This window comes from Stigmatopora nigra, chromosome 23 (genome assembly GCF_051989575.1).
Source record: "Stigmatopora nigra isolate UIUO_SnigA chromosome 23, RoL_Snig_1.1, whole genome shotgun sequence".
Taxonomy (NCBI): Eukaryota; Metazoa; Chordata; class Actinopteri; order Syngnathiformes; family Syngnathidae; genus Stigmatopora; species Stigmatopora nigra.
Window position 1 is genome coordinate 6,843,639 of NC_135530.1, and position 16,627 is coordinate 6,860,265.

At 34.8% G+C, this 16,627-nt stretch overlaps 1 protein-coding gene across 2 annotated transcripts in view; it reads left to right on the forward strand.

Annotated features, from left to right (window-relative positions):
* cacna2d4a (calcium channel, voltage-dependent, alpha 2/delta subunit 4a) overlaps positions 1-16,592 on the forward strand; it is a 65,170-nt gene extending 48,578 nt beyond the window's left edge. For both annotated transcript variants that reach the window (XM_077709522.1, XM_077709523.1), the window contains 12 exons: positions 3,539-3,600; positions 5,820-5,834; positions 6,101-6,145; positions 7,405-7,467; positions 7,555-7,625; positions 9,945-10,020; positions 10,107-10,159; positions 11,245-11,300; positions 12,410-12,530; positions 14,866-14,986; positions 15,091-15,168; positions 15,243-16,592. In XM_077709522.1, the coding sequence (XP_077565648.1) occupies positions 3,539-3,600; positions 5,820-5,834; positions 6,101-6,145; positions 7,405-7,467; positions 7,555-7,625; positions 9,945-10,020; positions 10,107-10,159; positions 11,245-11,300; positions 12,410-12,530; positions 14,866-14,986; positions 15,091-15,168; positions 15,243-15,341 (860 nt within the window). In that variant the 3' untranslated portion in view covers positions 15,342-16,592. The remainder of the gene's footprint in view (positions 1-3,538; positions 3,601-5,819; positions 5,835-6,100; positions 6,146-7,404; positions 7,468-7,554; positions 7,626-9,944; positions 10,021-10,106; positions 10,160-11,244; positions 11,301-12,409; positions 12,531-14,865; positions 14,987-15,090; positions 15,169-15,242) is intronic.
* Positions 16,593-16,627: the final 35 nt, after the last annotated feature.

The window sequence follows — 16,627 nt, forward strand, 5'->3', positions numbered from 1 at the left end:
GAGAGTGAATGATTATAAGAAATATTACTCTTGAATCCGACTATTTGGCAGCCAGATTTTGCAACAACTGGTCGGGGTGGTTGCTTGGCAACATCAGTTCATTGAACACTGAAAGTCAACCGAAGCTGTGCTCAAACAAGGCAACTATTTTTGGACATTGCTCTGGCTAACAGCTTTTAAAGCATTTTGTCATATTTTCAAATCTGTAATGCCACCAGATGACACATTTCCAATCTTGTTGGAAGCCCCACAGTGACCGGCGTTTGGTCGCCGGTCTTTTGGGCGCCGGTCTTTTGGTCAAAGGTCTTTTGGTCGCCGGTATTTTGGTCACAGGTCTTTTGGTCCCTTTTGGTCGCCGGTCAAATGTACTTAGTACAACAGTAAAACAGTACTTAGATATTAAACTCTCTCATGAATATAATTTTGAGATAATTTATTATCTAAATACTGTTTAATATCTAGGTACTGTTTAATATCTAGGTACTGTTTAATATCTAGGTACTGTTTAATATCTAAGTACTGTTGGATGTCTAAGTACTGTTTAATATCTAAGTACTGTTTAATATTTAAGTACTGTTTAATATCTAAGTACTGTTTAATATCTAAGTACTGTTTAAAATCTATGTACTGTTTTATATCTAAGTACTGTTTAATATCTAAGTACTTTTTAATGTCTAAGTACTGTTTAATATCTAAGTACTGTTCAATATCTAAGTACTGTTTAATATCTAAGTACTGTTTTATATCTAAGTACTGTTTAAGATCTAAGTACTGTTTAATATCTAAGTACTGTTTAATGTCTACGTACTGTTTAAAATCTAAGTACTGTTTAATATCTAAGTATGGTTTAATATCTAAGTACTTTTTAATATCTAAGTACTGTTTAATATCTAAGTACTGTTTAATATCTAAGTAAAGTTTAATATCTAAGTACTGTTTGATATTTAAGTACTGTTTATTATCTAAGTACTGTTTAATATCTATTTAAGTACTATTGAAACCAGCTCTCAAAATTATATTTCTGAGAGTGTTTAATATCTAAATATCTACTGTTTTCAACAGTACTTAGATATTAAACTCTCATGAATATAATTTTGAGAGCTGGTTTCAACAGTAAACTCTCTGTCACCATTTGACCGGTGACCAAACGTCCGAGCATCCCCGCCCACACACACACTGAGAAAATTCAGTTTTAGCGTCGTTTTAGTTGGAAGCTAGTAAAAAAGTCTCAAGCACCGTATTGCCGCACTATCTGCATGTATTTGTTGGTGTGAAATATAAATTAATCGTGGGCGTGTTGGCACGTTGTCCCCAGATCCCGCATGCCGCCTGCGCTATTATGAATAGCCACACTCGACTTGAGATGAAAAGTGCTTTCCGGCTCATAACGTTATTAAAAATCCATTTATTCGCTTGTATTCTTTGGGCCTTCCTGGCTTCCTACCATCCACTGCCCCAACTTGACTACATTTTTGACTCAATTTTTATCCCCGTAACCCCTCTTTACACTTGAATTATTAAGAATATGATGTAACCCTTACAAGAATGAAATGGGAAACTCCGCCTCGCATTTCCCACATCTGCAACGTTGCGTATTTGTTTCCCTTCACTAATTAATTTCCTGTCTAAAACATGGCAACCTTTGATTGGCAGCTTGCCAAATACAAATAACCAGCAATTTAGATTCTGCGTCATGATGTCACAGCGCCATTTTGTCGTGGCGTCATCGTGTCCTCCACGTCAACTTGCATTTTCGTGCATTTTTATGCACATATAAGTCGTACCCTTAATTCAGTCATCATTTTTTGTCCCACATGAGCGGCTTATGTGCGAGTAAATACGGTAATACCACAAAGACTTTCATAGTAATGAGTAAAGCACTCCAACTGGTGATTGTTATTTATGGTGGTGTGTCATGCTATGAGAATAGAAGAGGCATCCCCCAGAGTACTTAAAGCAAAGCATGCTGGGAAAAAGAGGAGGGGAGAAAACTGCTGAGTCTTTGATGCTAAAATGAAGTGGCATCCTCCCTCGCAGTACTGTGTGTATTAGACGTGGGTGTTTACAGTATGCGTACATGTGCTGATCCCAGAATTGATGCAATTGCATCTTTTTTCAGTCAGAACCAAAAATCGTCCAAAGATTTGAATTCATCATCTAAACATATTTAAGGAGTACTGTTTTGGTGGCTTATAATGTTGAGTTGTTGGTCAACGTATCTAAGAACGGTGCTGCAGGGCTGCCTATGTTTAAAAATTAGGATTGGATTGGACTGGATAACTTTTCATCCCGTATTTGTGAAATTTCTCTGTCACAGTAGCGAGAGGGTGAGAATACAGACACAGGAAAACACAATTTAGACATAAATAAATAGGTAATAAATAAGTAAATAAATGAATAAATACGTGAGTTGCATTGAAAGGATTTTTGGTGAGTAAAATATGGCTATATTCCTAAATAGTATTTTAATTGTATGAGGTTATTATTGACTATTTTTTTGTGTCGCAGCTGTAGATGCAGTAGAGGTTTTATAGCCATAAAATAGTTTTTGAGGGTTGGATTAAATTAATTTGTTCCCTCTCTTTCACCTCTCTTATATATATATATATATATATATATATATATATATATATATATATATATATATATATATATATATATATATATATATATATATATATATATATATATATATATATATATATATATATATATATATATATATATATATATATATATATATATATATATATATATATATATATATATATATATATATATATATATATATATATATATATATATATATATAGTGTTCCCTCGGTTATCGGATAAGTGAATTTCTGCGAAGTAGGAATTCCCCTTCAAAAATGCTTAATTTGAATTTAATTCCCCCCCTCCCCAAAAAATAATAATAATAATATTATTTTTCTATTTTTTTTTAATTTATTTATTTATTTTTTAAATTTACCCACCTGTTTACAGTACACCATATAGAATACGGGTAGAGTGAGTGAAAATCCTGTTATAACAAAAAAGAAAACTGTAAAATATGTTGTTTCAATGTAATATTTGTATTTTTTCCCCCAAAAAACCCACGAAGCTCTGAGTCCGCGGTAGCTGAACCACGAAGTAGCGAGGGAACACTGTGTATATATATATATATATATATATATATATATATATATATATATATATATATATATATATATATATATATATATATATATATATATATATATATATATATATATATATATATATATATATATATATATATATATATATATATATATATATATATATATATATATATATATATATATATATATATATATATATATATATATATATATATATATATATATATATATATATATATATATATATATACATACATGCACAACTATACATATGGTTGGTGTAAACATGGTCTCAACATAACATAACATTGATGATGATGATTATCACAGACAGTCATCCTTTCACTTAATGCTCTCACAACAAAACACATGCAAGTGAATTTCCTCTCTTTCAGCTATAGGTATCCAAATGACTCTGGAAGTGTTGGAATCCAAATTTTGGGCCACCACATCGCAGGTTTGTATTCGGAAACAAATACTTTTTACTCGACTTTTGTTGCATCTCCATCATACAAAAAAGTGTGTTTCCACTATATTTTGTTCTTTCGTTGTGAGCATTTGAATGTCATGAACATATTTTATTATACCATTTCACTAACAATAAAAAGTGTGTTTACTTTGTTTCGGAAAGACTGATATAAGCTGTCCCTCCACACCTTTGAGGCACCATTTTTTATATCTGGCAGGTGTTGGATCCTTCCACTCTGCCACAACGGTAAAGATAGCGATTAAAAGAGCATTAAGGCCCGTAGCGCCCCTAAATGATGGATGGAATAGCACAAGCCGAGCCTTTTTGTGTGTGTGTGTGTGTGTCTGAGGGAGAGACTGCGACATTTCAAGTGCTTCTTGGAGAATGATGTGTACTATATATATGTATATACATGTATGTGACTGTAAGTACTGCTGTGGAAGGACAACATATGCACGCCATCTGTCCATATTTGTCGGCGATGAGCTTGTTAGTGTCATTTTAGTCGTGTTTCTCGTTTGGCCATGAATAATTTACTACTTTGTCTGAAGTAATACAACACAAAGTAGTAAAGATCCTGTCCATGTCGTATGTCTACATTGTCCAATACAGTCAAACCTTGAGATATTTGCTAAATGTGTTCCGGCACCGAGCTCGTATATCAAATCAACGTTTCCCATAGAAATGAACTAAATACAAATTAATTTGTTTCCATCATTTGGAAAAAAAACACCCAAAAACAGGATATTACAATGGAAAAATATATTTTTCTTGGTTACAATTCACTATTTTCTAACAGAATAATGAGTGGTTATGATGTTTAATACTAAAATGAGATATTATTTAGTACAACGCGGAGTTTGCGGATAGAATTGACGGATGTGCTTCTAGCATAACATCAAAATTGAACTTACCGTATTTTCACGACTATAAGAAGCAATGCACTATAAGGCACACCCCCAATGAAGGACATTTTCCCCATATATAGGGCACACTGGATTATAAGGCGCACCCTCAATGAATGGCACATTTTAATTTTTTCCATGTATAAGGCGCACTGGATTATAAGGTGCCCTGTCTATTTTGGAGAAAAATCTAAGACTTAAGTGCGCCTTATAGTCGTGAAAATACTGTGCGTTTTTTTTTTTTTTTAGGATTTTTTGTTTTTATTCTGCGCCAAGGCCACTATTGGTTGAAGTACTATTGTTTATTCAATATATTTTTTTTGCATTTAACAGTGTCAGTACAGATTTTGTTGTTTTACAGCCTTATTCTATTTCAAACTTGACTGTAGAAGCTAAATACCGTATTTTTTTATATATAAGGCGCACCGCATTATAAGGCGCATCGCATTATAAAGCACACCCTCAATGAATGGCAGTTTATTTTTTTCCCATATATAAGGTGCACTGGATTATAAGGTGCCTTGTCTATTTTGAAGAAAATTTAAGACTGTTAAGTGTGCCTTATAGTCATGAAAATACAGTAAATGAACTTAGATTCCTATACACACTTAAAAAGTTTTAAGCTTACGTTTCACCAAATTTAAACCTTCTTGTGCAATAATCATGCTCTAAAACAGGGGTGTCAAACATACGGCCCGCGGGCCGGATCCGGCCCGTCTGGTGATTTGGTACGGCTCGGGGAAGATAGCTGCATTGTATAAAAAATATATGAATTTTCTTTAAAAAAATGTAGTTCTTGTATTATCCGCTAGGGGGCGCAGTGTTTTAGTACGTGAAGACAACATGAATTGACATTTATTTATGTTCTTATGTTATTCTCTTGTTCATAATATATTTTTTATAATGTAAAAAGAAAATTATTTTAATAAAAATGTTGATAATTTACTCATTCTTTGCACTAATTATTAGTATTAGTGACTAATAGAAAGGAAAAAATGGGCTTTTTGTTAGTTCTATGTAATTTTGCAATGAGTTTACTGGTCCGGCCCGCTTGATCTCAAAAAAAAGCTGTATTCGGTCCGCAGACCAAAGGGAGTTTGACACCCCTGGTCTAAAAGGTTCATGTATTCCACCGTAGCTTTTGAGGCAAACTTCCTGCTTCTCTATACGTATTTGGCGAGCCAGCTATTGATTGTCTGTATCTGCTTTTTCTTCGCACTACCCTTCATTGCACTGTTCTGCTCTAACTAATGCAAACAATCAATACTAATCCAGCCATGTTTCTCTTCTCTGTCTTGACAGCCAAACGACACTGATGTAAGTTATTTTCTCACTTCTTTTTGGCCTGTCGAACCTCATTTTAACACCTGCACCACCAAATTTGCATCCCATTCTCCACTTAACCAAATGACGCTCCAGCGTAGGCTGCTGCAAATCATTTCAATGACACCAAAGGGCCACGAAACATGACGTCGTGAGGCGTTCCAATCGACACCTCCTCGGCTTGGCGTGAAATCACCTGTCATTGGTGCTGCAGTTACGAAACATTTTCCTCACTTTGGCTTTTTCATTTCCACCCCCAGTGCTCTGACGTGGATGGAGTTTGTCCTCTTCGCTGTGATCGCTTCGTGAGTGTACCCTACATACCTACCGTTTAACAGTGCTCGGACGTTTGGTCTTTTGGTCGCAGGTCTTTTGGTCGCCGGTCTTTTGGTTGCCGGTCTTTTGGTCACCGGTCAAATGGTGACATGGATGGCTGTTTTCCTTAGAGAAAAAAAATGTATCGAATTTACATATTTCTGCAATTGAGAAGAGCTGTTTTGAATAACACAGCTTTCAGTCAACAACATGCAACTTCTTCAAAAACGATTCTAAAAAGCTAACATGTGTTATGTTCATCTTCCAGTTTACTGTTGATACCAGCGCTCAAAATTATATTCATGAGAAAGAGTTTGGTATCTAAGAGAGTATAATAACTAAGTACTGTTTAATATCTAAGTACTGTTTAATATTTAAGTACTGTTTACTATTTTCAGTACTGTTTAATATTTAAGTACTGTTTAATATTCAAGTACTGTTTAATATTTAAGTACTGTTTAATATATAAGTACTGTTGAAAACAGTGGATATTTAGATATTAAACTCTCTCTCATGAATATAATTTTGAGAGCTGGTTTCAACAGTACTTAGATATTAAGCAGTACTTATATATTAAACAGTACTTAGATATTAAACAGTACTTAGATATTAAACAGTACATAGATATTAAACAGTCGATATTTAGATATTAAACTCTCTTGATATAATTTTGAAAGCTGGTTTCAACAGTACTTAGATATTTAACAGTAGTTAGATATTAAACTGTCTCTCTTGGATATTAAACAGTACTTAGATATTAAACTGTCTCTCTTGGATATTAAACAGTACTTAGATATTAAACAGTACTTAGATATAAACAGTACTTAGATATTAAACAGTAATTAGATATTAAACAGTAATTAGATATTAAACAGTACTTAGATATTAAACAGTACTTAGATATTAAACTGTCTCTCTTGGATATTAAACTTTCTCTCTTAGATATTAAACTCTCTCCCTTAGATATTATACTCTCTCTTATATAGTAAACTCTATCATGAATATAATTTTGACAGCTGGTTTCAACAGTAATTTCTCTGTCAACATTTGACCGGCGACCAAAAAAAAAAAACGACGACCAAACGTCCGGTCAGGCCGTTTAACGGCGTGGTCCTCTTTTGGAAGATGCCACGCTCTGGCAGTCCGAGTTGAATGAGCTTATTTGTCTGTTGTGTGTCATTGGAGTGGAGTGGCGGCTCACTACGGCGCTCCTAATTGCCTCCCTGTCTCCTTTGGTCTCTCATGGCAGGATATGGAGTGCTACGTGATTGACAATAATGGCTTCGTCCTCGTTTCCAAACAGCGTGCTGACGTCAGTCCGGCAATATGACGGTGATGTGCTGTTGTTGTAAAACAGAGATACCCGCTTCATCCACGCCTTTTCTGTTTTCCTAGACAGGCCGGAAGGTTCTTCGGCCAGGTGGACGGCTCGGTCATGACCACCATGATCAGAATGGGCATGTTCAAAAGGTAGTAAATATAGAGAAAGAATCTGGAATTTGCTTCGGAGAATTTTCAAAAAATCATATTTCTGTCCAAAAAAAACAGATCTATGTAATGTATAATGAGAACAGTTCGGGCCCATCCAAAAAGAAACTATGTGACGGTAGAGTTCGGGTTGAAATGTGTGTCTGAGTGTTTGAAATCTTTGTAGAATGTAGCAGGGCCTGTTTTTGCCATGGGCAATATGGGCGAGTGCTTTGGGTGCAATCTATTTAGGCTTTATTTAAGTTATATACAGTGGTACCTCGAGATACAAGCTTAATTTGTTCCGGTACTGAGCTCGTATGCCGATTTACTCGTAACTCAAATGAACGTTTCCCATAGAAATTAACAAAAAAAAAACAATTAATTCGTCCCAACCCTCTGAAAAAAAAACCCCAAAACAGGATATTGTATTGGAAAAACATTTAATTTTTTTCTAATTCGCCATCTATTAACAAAGTAACAAATATCAGGTGGGTTAACTAGTGAAGACTTTTTGCATGGTATTGCGCTCGTAACATAACATAAACAAATTAAATATACTTGGATTGCGATGCAGACACACTGACAAATAAGTTTGATCTAAGCTTACACTAAACTTCATTCTAATTTTGTTTTAAATTTTGATACCTTTCTTCTCCCGGTTTGGCTCTATTTGCCCCGCCTCCACTTTGACTTTCAAATGCAACCTATCGAGGGTTGTTTGCTTTTGTCCTTCCTTCAAAATATTCCCAAAATGATGGACACAAATGTCCTCACAATAGGATAACGCACGACCACTTGCCAACGAGAAATAGTTTATACGCCATTCGCACTGACTAACGGGGAAAAAAAAACACTGAAAAAATGCAAACGCTCCGCCCAGTGCTCGTGGAGACATTACTTGAGGGACTTGCGACCAGAAAGACAGTGCCCATCAATGTTCCCTCTAAGCTACTCTCGTCTTCTCTGCGCAGCAGCAATCATATGGCGCGCAGTCAATAAAATCCAAACTTGTTTTTTATACCCCTTTCCTCATGATCCCGCCATTTACGCGGCAGCCAGTGGCAGTAGCTCTGTCCACTCTTATGTTTTTTTGTGTTTTAAAGCATGTTTTACATGAAAAATTTGAGGGAACATTGACATGCACTGCTTATGGCAGGTGTGATACTGGTGTGCCCATAGTGAGCAATGATGATGTCACTCACACTGGTACTCAGTGCGCTCAGGGAGGTTGTCTTTCTGCCCAGACCAACGAAAAATTAGAGGGACCATAGGTGCCCATGATGTTCTTATGAGCAGCCTCTCACATCTGTTATATGCTCATATATCAACATTTTTCTCGTATCTCAAGACGAATATTTGCCCAAAATTTTAGCCGTATCTCAAATTGTTCGTATTGTCGGGGCACTAGTATGTCGAGGTACCACTGTATGTATATAAAAACACTATATCTGAATAAATATGGATCCTGGTAGCACCGTATTTTCATGACTATAAGGCGCACTTTATATATAGTCTTAAATTTTCTCCAAAATAGACAATGTGCCTTATAATCCACTGCGCCTTATATATGGAAAAAAACAGAAAACCAAAAAAGAAAAACCACCACTGTCGGATATTTAAAAAACACAAACGCCTGAACTGAAACAATACTGTTAAATATGCAGATGCCATCTTAGTTTACAAAATCTTTCATCATATAGCTCCTCCCCCACTGCAAGATTTTATACCAAAAAATCCAAAACATCAACAATGGCTGGCTCTAGAGGTGCCTGTGTAGTGAGTGCTTCATACCTGGAAGTCAATAGCAATTACCGGACTTTCACGACTATAAGGCACATTTAAAAGTCTTAAATTTTCTCCAAAATAGACAGTGCACCTTATAATACAGTGCGCCTTATAATACAGTGCGCCTTATAATACAGTGCACCTTATAATACAGTGCACCTTATAATACAGTGCGCCTTATAATACAGTGCGCCTTATATATGGAAAAATGTCATTGATTGAGGGTGGGCCTTATAATGCGGTGCGCCTTGTAGTCGTGAAAATACGGTATATAGCCCTTACAATAGCACTCGTCTTCCAGATTTACGCGATAGTTTCCGTCATGTCATGGCCAACATCTGGCGAGTGAGTGACGTGCTATTTTTTGATGCGGCTAAAAGATTTGATCACGCTTCATTTGCCGCAGGACATTGCATAAGCAGCTCTTCCCGCGCATGTGCCGCTGAAAGTTTTCCCACATGCTTTTGTGACAGATACAGTCTGAGGTATTTCAAGCAAAAAAATGAAGTCATTTTGTTGTTTTTATTTCCTCAGAGTGTCTCTCTTTGACTACCAGGCCATGTGCAAGATGAGCGTACACTCCACAAGCAGAGCCCGACCGCTTCTAAGCGTATGTAAATAGACGATAGAGATATACACAATCATTTTGTTAACCGACTTGTTTTCAATTGATTGATTGATTGATTTTTTTTCTAGTCATTCTTCGGTTTGGTGTCCACCCTCAAGTGGTTCCTTTCCAACTTCTTACTGTAAGTGTTGCTACTAGCAACAACCAGTTCAGGTCTATAGTTGGCAAATTACCCAAATCTATAAATTAATAGTGAAATTTTCTTTTTTTTGTTTTTTGTCATTCCATTTTTAATTCTTATGACATGCATTAGCCAGGATGAAAAGCTTGGGATTGGCTTAGCCCAGACATGGGCAAACTACGGCCCGCAGGCCACATACGGCCCGTTAGGCCTTTTATTCCGGCCCGCCGACGTTGTCCAAATAATGACATTTTAATATTTCTTAATACATTCCATACTTTGTACTTTGTACTTTTTACTTGACTTTGTATTTTATACTTTTTACTTGACTTTGTACTTTATACTTTTTACTTGACTTTGTACTTTATACTTTTTACTTGACTTTGTACTTTATACTTTTTACTTGACTTTGTACATTATACTTTTTACTTGACTTTGTACTTTATACTTTTTACTTGACTTTGTACTTTATAATTTTTACTTGACTTTGTACATTATACTTTTTACTTGACTTTGTACTTTATACTTTTTACTTGACTTTGTATTTTATACTTTTTACTTGACTTTGTACTTTATACTTTTTACTTGACTTTGTACTTTATACTTTGTATTTGACTTTGTACTTTATACTTTTGACTTGACTTTGTACTTTATACTTGACTTTGTACATTGTACTTTTTACTTGACTTTGTACTTTATACTTTTTACTTGACTTTGTACAATATACTTTTTACTTTACTTTGTACTTTATACTTTTAACTTTACTTTGTACTTTATACTTTTTACTTGAATGAGTGAAGAGTATGTTCATACTTTAGTCTTTTTTTCTGTTTATGTTTCATATGTACTGTTAACGGATGCACTTTTTTATATGTATCGTATCTTGTGCTGACCCGGCCCGTCTGTCAACTTTTTAAAGTCAATGTGGCCCCTGGGCCAAAAAGTTCCAAAAAAAAAAATCAAGCGCTTTCCCCAGTCCCAGTTTTGGCCAAGTGAGAGCAATCTAGCAAAGAGTCTGTCATGATGGAGTGGCTAATTGATTCCCTCTCCCTGTCCACTTCCTTCTTTTCTCTCCACTTCACAAGGTTTCTCCTTGAGTTTAACGTCTGTGGATTTTGGCACACAGAGCACTTTGCAGATGGTGAGTTCACGCAGGGTGGTGATGATGGGGGGTGTTGAGGAAACAAAACAAAAAATCACTATGTCAGCCTTATTTACTCCAAGAAACTCTAGAAAGGATTTAAGTTATTACACAATGTTGCCACAGGGGAGAAAGTACATAAAGGTGAAGCGCAAGTGTTTTGTTTGGCTTTATATACTAGGACAGTGTTTCCCAACCAATGGTCAGGCGGGAAATTGCAAAAATACAATGTAATATCCAGAGAGGAAAATGAATATGATATTAATGAGATTAAAATTGAACTATTACAAGGGTAAAATCCTACAGTATTACTGTTAGGTTCAGCAATAATTATACGTTCATATAATTATAAAACAATTGTGCCTTATAGTCGTGAAAATACAGTAGTTTTGATCCACAAACCTTAACACTACCGTATTTCACGACTATAAGGCGCACCCTCAATGAATGACACATTTTAATTTTTTTTCATGTATAAAGCACACTGGATTATTAGGCGCCCTGTCTATTTTGGAGGAAATTTAAGACTTTTAAGTGCACCTTATAGTCGTGGAAAAACGGTACTTTTGATCCACAAACCTTAACACATTGGCTACCGTATTTCACGACTATAAGGTGCACCGCATTCTAAGGCGCACTCTCAATGAATGACACATTTTCATTTTTTTTTCATATATAAAGCACACTGGATTATTAGGCGCCCTGTCTATTTTGGAGGAAATTTAAGACTTTTAAGTGCGCCTTATAGTCGTGAATAACAGCACTTTTGATCCACAAACCTTAACACATTGGCTACAGTATTTTCATGATTATAAGGCGCACCGCATTATAAGGCGCACCCTCAATGAATGACACATTTTATTTTTTTTCCATATGTAAAGCATACTGGATTATAAAGCGCCCTATCTATTTTGGACAAAATTTAAGACTTTTAAATGCGCCTTATAGTCGTGAAAATACAATAATCACATACATACAAGATGAATACATTACAAAGTGCTGGTAGGCCTGGATCAGACCCCTACTGGACCACTTCCGGCCCGTGAACCGAACGTTTGACCCTGTTGCAGTGCATCAAATGCCACCCTTGACCCTTCTCTCTTCTCCAGCTTCCTCGCACAAGAAAAAGGGCGACATCTTGCAACCGTGCGACACAGAATACCCCAGTTTTGTCCACGAGCCATCGGTCAAAGAGACTAACAGCATCATTAAGTGTGGGCGCTGCCAGAAGTAAGTGTGAGCACCCACGTTAACATAATCCTGCATTGCAGCTTTTTGCCTAAACCCACGTCCAGTCCTTTTTATTTTCTTCCTGTCCCACTGAAATCCATTTTTTTTTTGGTGCCTCTGTCTGTTTTATATAACCGCGGGGATGGAAATAAGTGAGAAGAAATAGGATTAGATGAGGGGGCATGAGATTATACAAAGCACGTGGTGGGGAGTGAGGAAAGTATTTTAAAAAAGGGGAACAAGCACATTTAAAGTGAAGAAGGAAAGTTGACGAACAAAACATGTGTTAGGTGTTGTGAGCACCCTCGTGTGTACAGCTGCGGTATTACGACAACAACTGCTATGGCTGCGATAATTGTAAAATTGCAAAGTAAGGTCACCCCTATTATCACTTTTTTTTTAGCAAGAGTGGCTTCCGTATGGTTTCAGCGTAGATGTTCACATTTTTATAAAAATATATAGTTTTTAGAATAATTTATCGTTGAAGAAATCTGCAAAGTAGTGAATAAGTGAAGATGTGGTAATTGAGGGATTACTATACAGGTAGAATGAAATGTAAAGCCTTATAATATGCCCAATAATAACAAACAGACAAATAATTGATAAATGACAGCAATAACACATCAATAAATAAGTATTTAATAACAAATAATTAGTCAAAAACATAAATAAGTAGGGAACTTCACAAAAATACATAAATAATACATTTATTTAATAAAGAAAAGGACAGTATGTAATAATGAACACATACATATTCATGTTAATTAACATATATGTAAATATGTCATACTTACATGTATGTAAGGACTAATTTCCATCTTTAGAGCCTTGTGCGGCTTGAAGGTAAATTTTCAGACACATGTAGCAAACTTCTAGAAAGCGTTGTGATGACAATTTAACTTCAATTTAAAGCCAGTGTTGGATTAATTCTGTAATACTATTATCTAGGTGTGCATTTAATCAGTTTTGTATGAGAGCTTCTTCAATTTATCTGGGGCGAGCTCGGGATCGTAACATGTCACCGAGTCCTCCTTCCGAGGACTGTTTACTGGAAGATAGCACTGACCTTTACCCCAAAAAGCAGACTTAGAAGGACGCTTAAGAAGCTGATGCAGCGTGATCGCTATCCAACAACCTTTGTGATTACTCGCATATTTTCGTAAATCGTGACGCTCTTTTTGCTTGGTTTTGGAATTGTTTTGCCGAATGGAGGCTTGTTTGTTTAATTTCCAATTGGAGTTGTTTTTAAGTTCCGACCTTAATTGTTATTATTGAATATCATCAACGATGATTGTTACAGCTGTTGTTTTTGCTTACACAATTGGAATAATCAATAACCTTGTAATTGTTTTAATTTATGGCCTTAAATGGGCAAGAGAAATTGCCACAACCCAGAATTATTTGTGACGAAGACCATGTCAGAAAGTATTTCTCTCTTGTATGAATATCATCAGAGATGCCAAATTAATTTACCGTATTTTCACGACTATAAGGCGCACTTAAAACTCTTAAATTTTCTCCAAAATAGACAGTGTGCCTTATAATACAGTGCGCCTTATAATACAGTGCGCCTTATATATGGAAAAAATGTCATTCATCGAGGGTGCGCCTTATAGTCGTGAAAATACGGTAATTAAATACATATATATATATATATATATATATATATATATATATATATATATATATATATATATATATATATATATATATATATATATATATATATATATATATATATATATATATATATATATATATATATATATATATATATATATATATATATATATATATATATATATATATATATATATATATATATATATATATATATATATATATATATATATATACATACATATATATATATATATATATATATATATATATATATATATATATATATATATATATATATATATATATATGTATATGTATATGTATATGTATATGTATATGTATATATATATGTATATATATATATATATATATATATATATATATATATATATATATATATATATATATATATATATATATATATATATATATATATATATATATATATATATATATATATATATATATATATATATATATATATATATATATATATATATATATATATATATATATATATATATATATATATATATATATATATATATATATATATATATATATATATATATATATATATATAAGAGATGTCCCCCTGTATTGTTTTATAATTATATTAAAGTATAATTATTGATGAACCTAATAACCAGGCTTTAAGATGATTGCCCAAGAGGTTCAGAGTCAGGAATTGACATGGCAACTGGTATTGCAGGATGTTTGTGGTGCAGCAGATCCCACAGAGCAACTTGCTGATGTTGGTGGTCCAGGCTGACTGCGACTGCTCCAGACAACACCCTTCCATCACCCTGGAGCACAAAGAAGTTAAATATATCCTCCCCATTATCAGATAAATCAAAATTTAAAAAAACAGTAAAAAGTTTGAAAGAGGAAAATGCTACTAACTGCGACCGCTCCTTGACCCCTGTCTAAACATAACGCCTCAGTCAAGTGCGAACGGATGCGCTCGCAGAAGATTCGAAGACGTCCAGAGTCGTGTCATTCCTACCACCCGCAGGTAATATAGACGCTGATTGGGCGTTTTCCAACTGGTGTTGAGATGATTTTTTGTTGTTGTTTTAATGCTTTCAGGAAAATGCTAATGACTGCGGAGGGGCTTCGACCACATCCCTCTCTGCCTTCCTGTTACTCATTTGTCCCTCCATCGCCCCATTTCTCTCCCAATTGTGACCCTAATGGTGTCGTAAGGGAGGTTATTTGGATATGGAACAAAAACATCTCGGTCTAGACCAGTGGTGGGCAAACTTTTGGGCTCGGGGGCCACATTGACTTGATACATATAAAAAACTGCATCCGTTAACAGTACATTTGAAACATAAACCCCGCCAAAAAAAGGACTAAAGTATTAACATACTCATCACTCATCATTCAAGCAAAAAGTATAAAGTACAAAGTAAGGTAAAAAGGAATGTATTAAGAATATTAAAATGTAATTAAAAAAAAAAGATAGAAGAGCTGTAAAACACGAAAAACTTGACAGATGGGCCGGGTCAGCACAAGATACGATACATATACAAAAGTGCATCCATTAACGGTGCATATGAAAAATAAACAGAAAAAAAGGGACTAAGGTATTAACATACTCATCACTCATCATTCAAGTAATACGTATTAAGTATAAAGTACAAAGTAAAAAGGAATGTATTAAGAAATATTAAAATGTCATTTAAAAAAAAGATAAGAGGGGCTGTAAAACACGAAAAACTAATAAGAGTGGACAGAGCTACTGCCACTGGCTTCCGCGTGACGGCACCATCTTGGGGAAAAAAACAAGAAAAAAAACATTATTCGGACAATTGCAGAGATTTGGCCCCCGGGCTGCCATTTTGACACCTGTGGTCTAGAATAACCTGAAGGACTCTCCCTTACCTTCTGTCAAGTGATAACCATTAGCAGCTGTTGCCATGGAAACCCCTCCAATAGTCACCTCCACTTTGCATCTCCAATGGAAAAGGGCCTGTAGAAAAAGCAAGCGGCTTTCATGACTCAAACGGATGAATTATGAATCATGCCAGCGAATGTATCGGTGTCATTTTCCAAGTTTGTCATTTTATCGTGACAACCAAATGGCCTATGGTCCTACACATCACATTCCATAACATAGGCAAGGGCTTCCATATCCAACTGGTTAGAGTTATTGCGTCATATTTGAAATCACTACATATGTATTTTTATACATCTCTAGTATTTGGATGTTTTTTTCTTCCAACCGGCATGTGTTCATGACAAACTGCCTGACTGACTACCTATAAAAATCATCCTTAATGTGTTCGTATATGTATCTATCACTGTCACGTTTAAAATCATGATTTTATGCTTTTATTGACATGATACAATAGCCCATGTGCTTTATGATGTCCACATTGTACATAGAAGAACAAAGCCACGATTTGGAGATAAAGTATCCATTTTGTTTTTGTACCTGTCTTGGGTTTTATTGTTTTTCCTCACCTTCG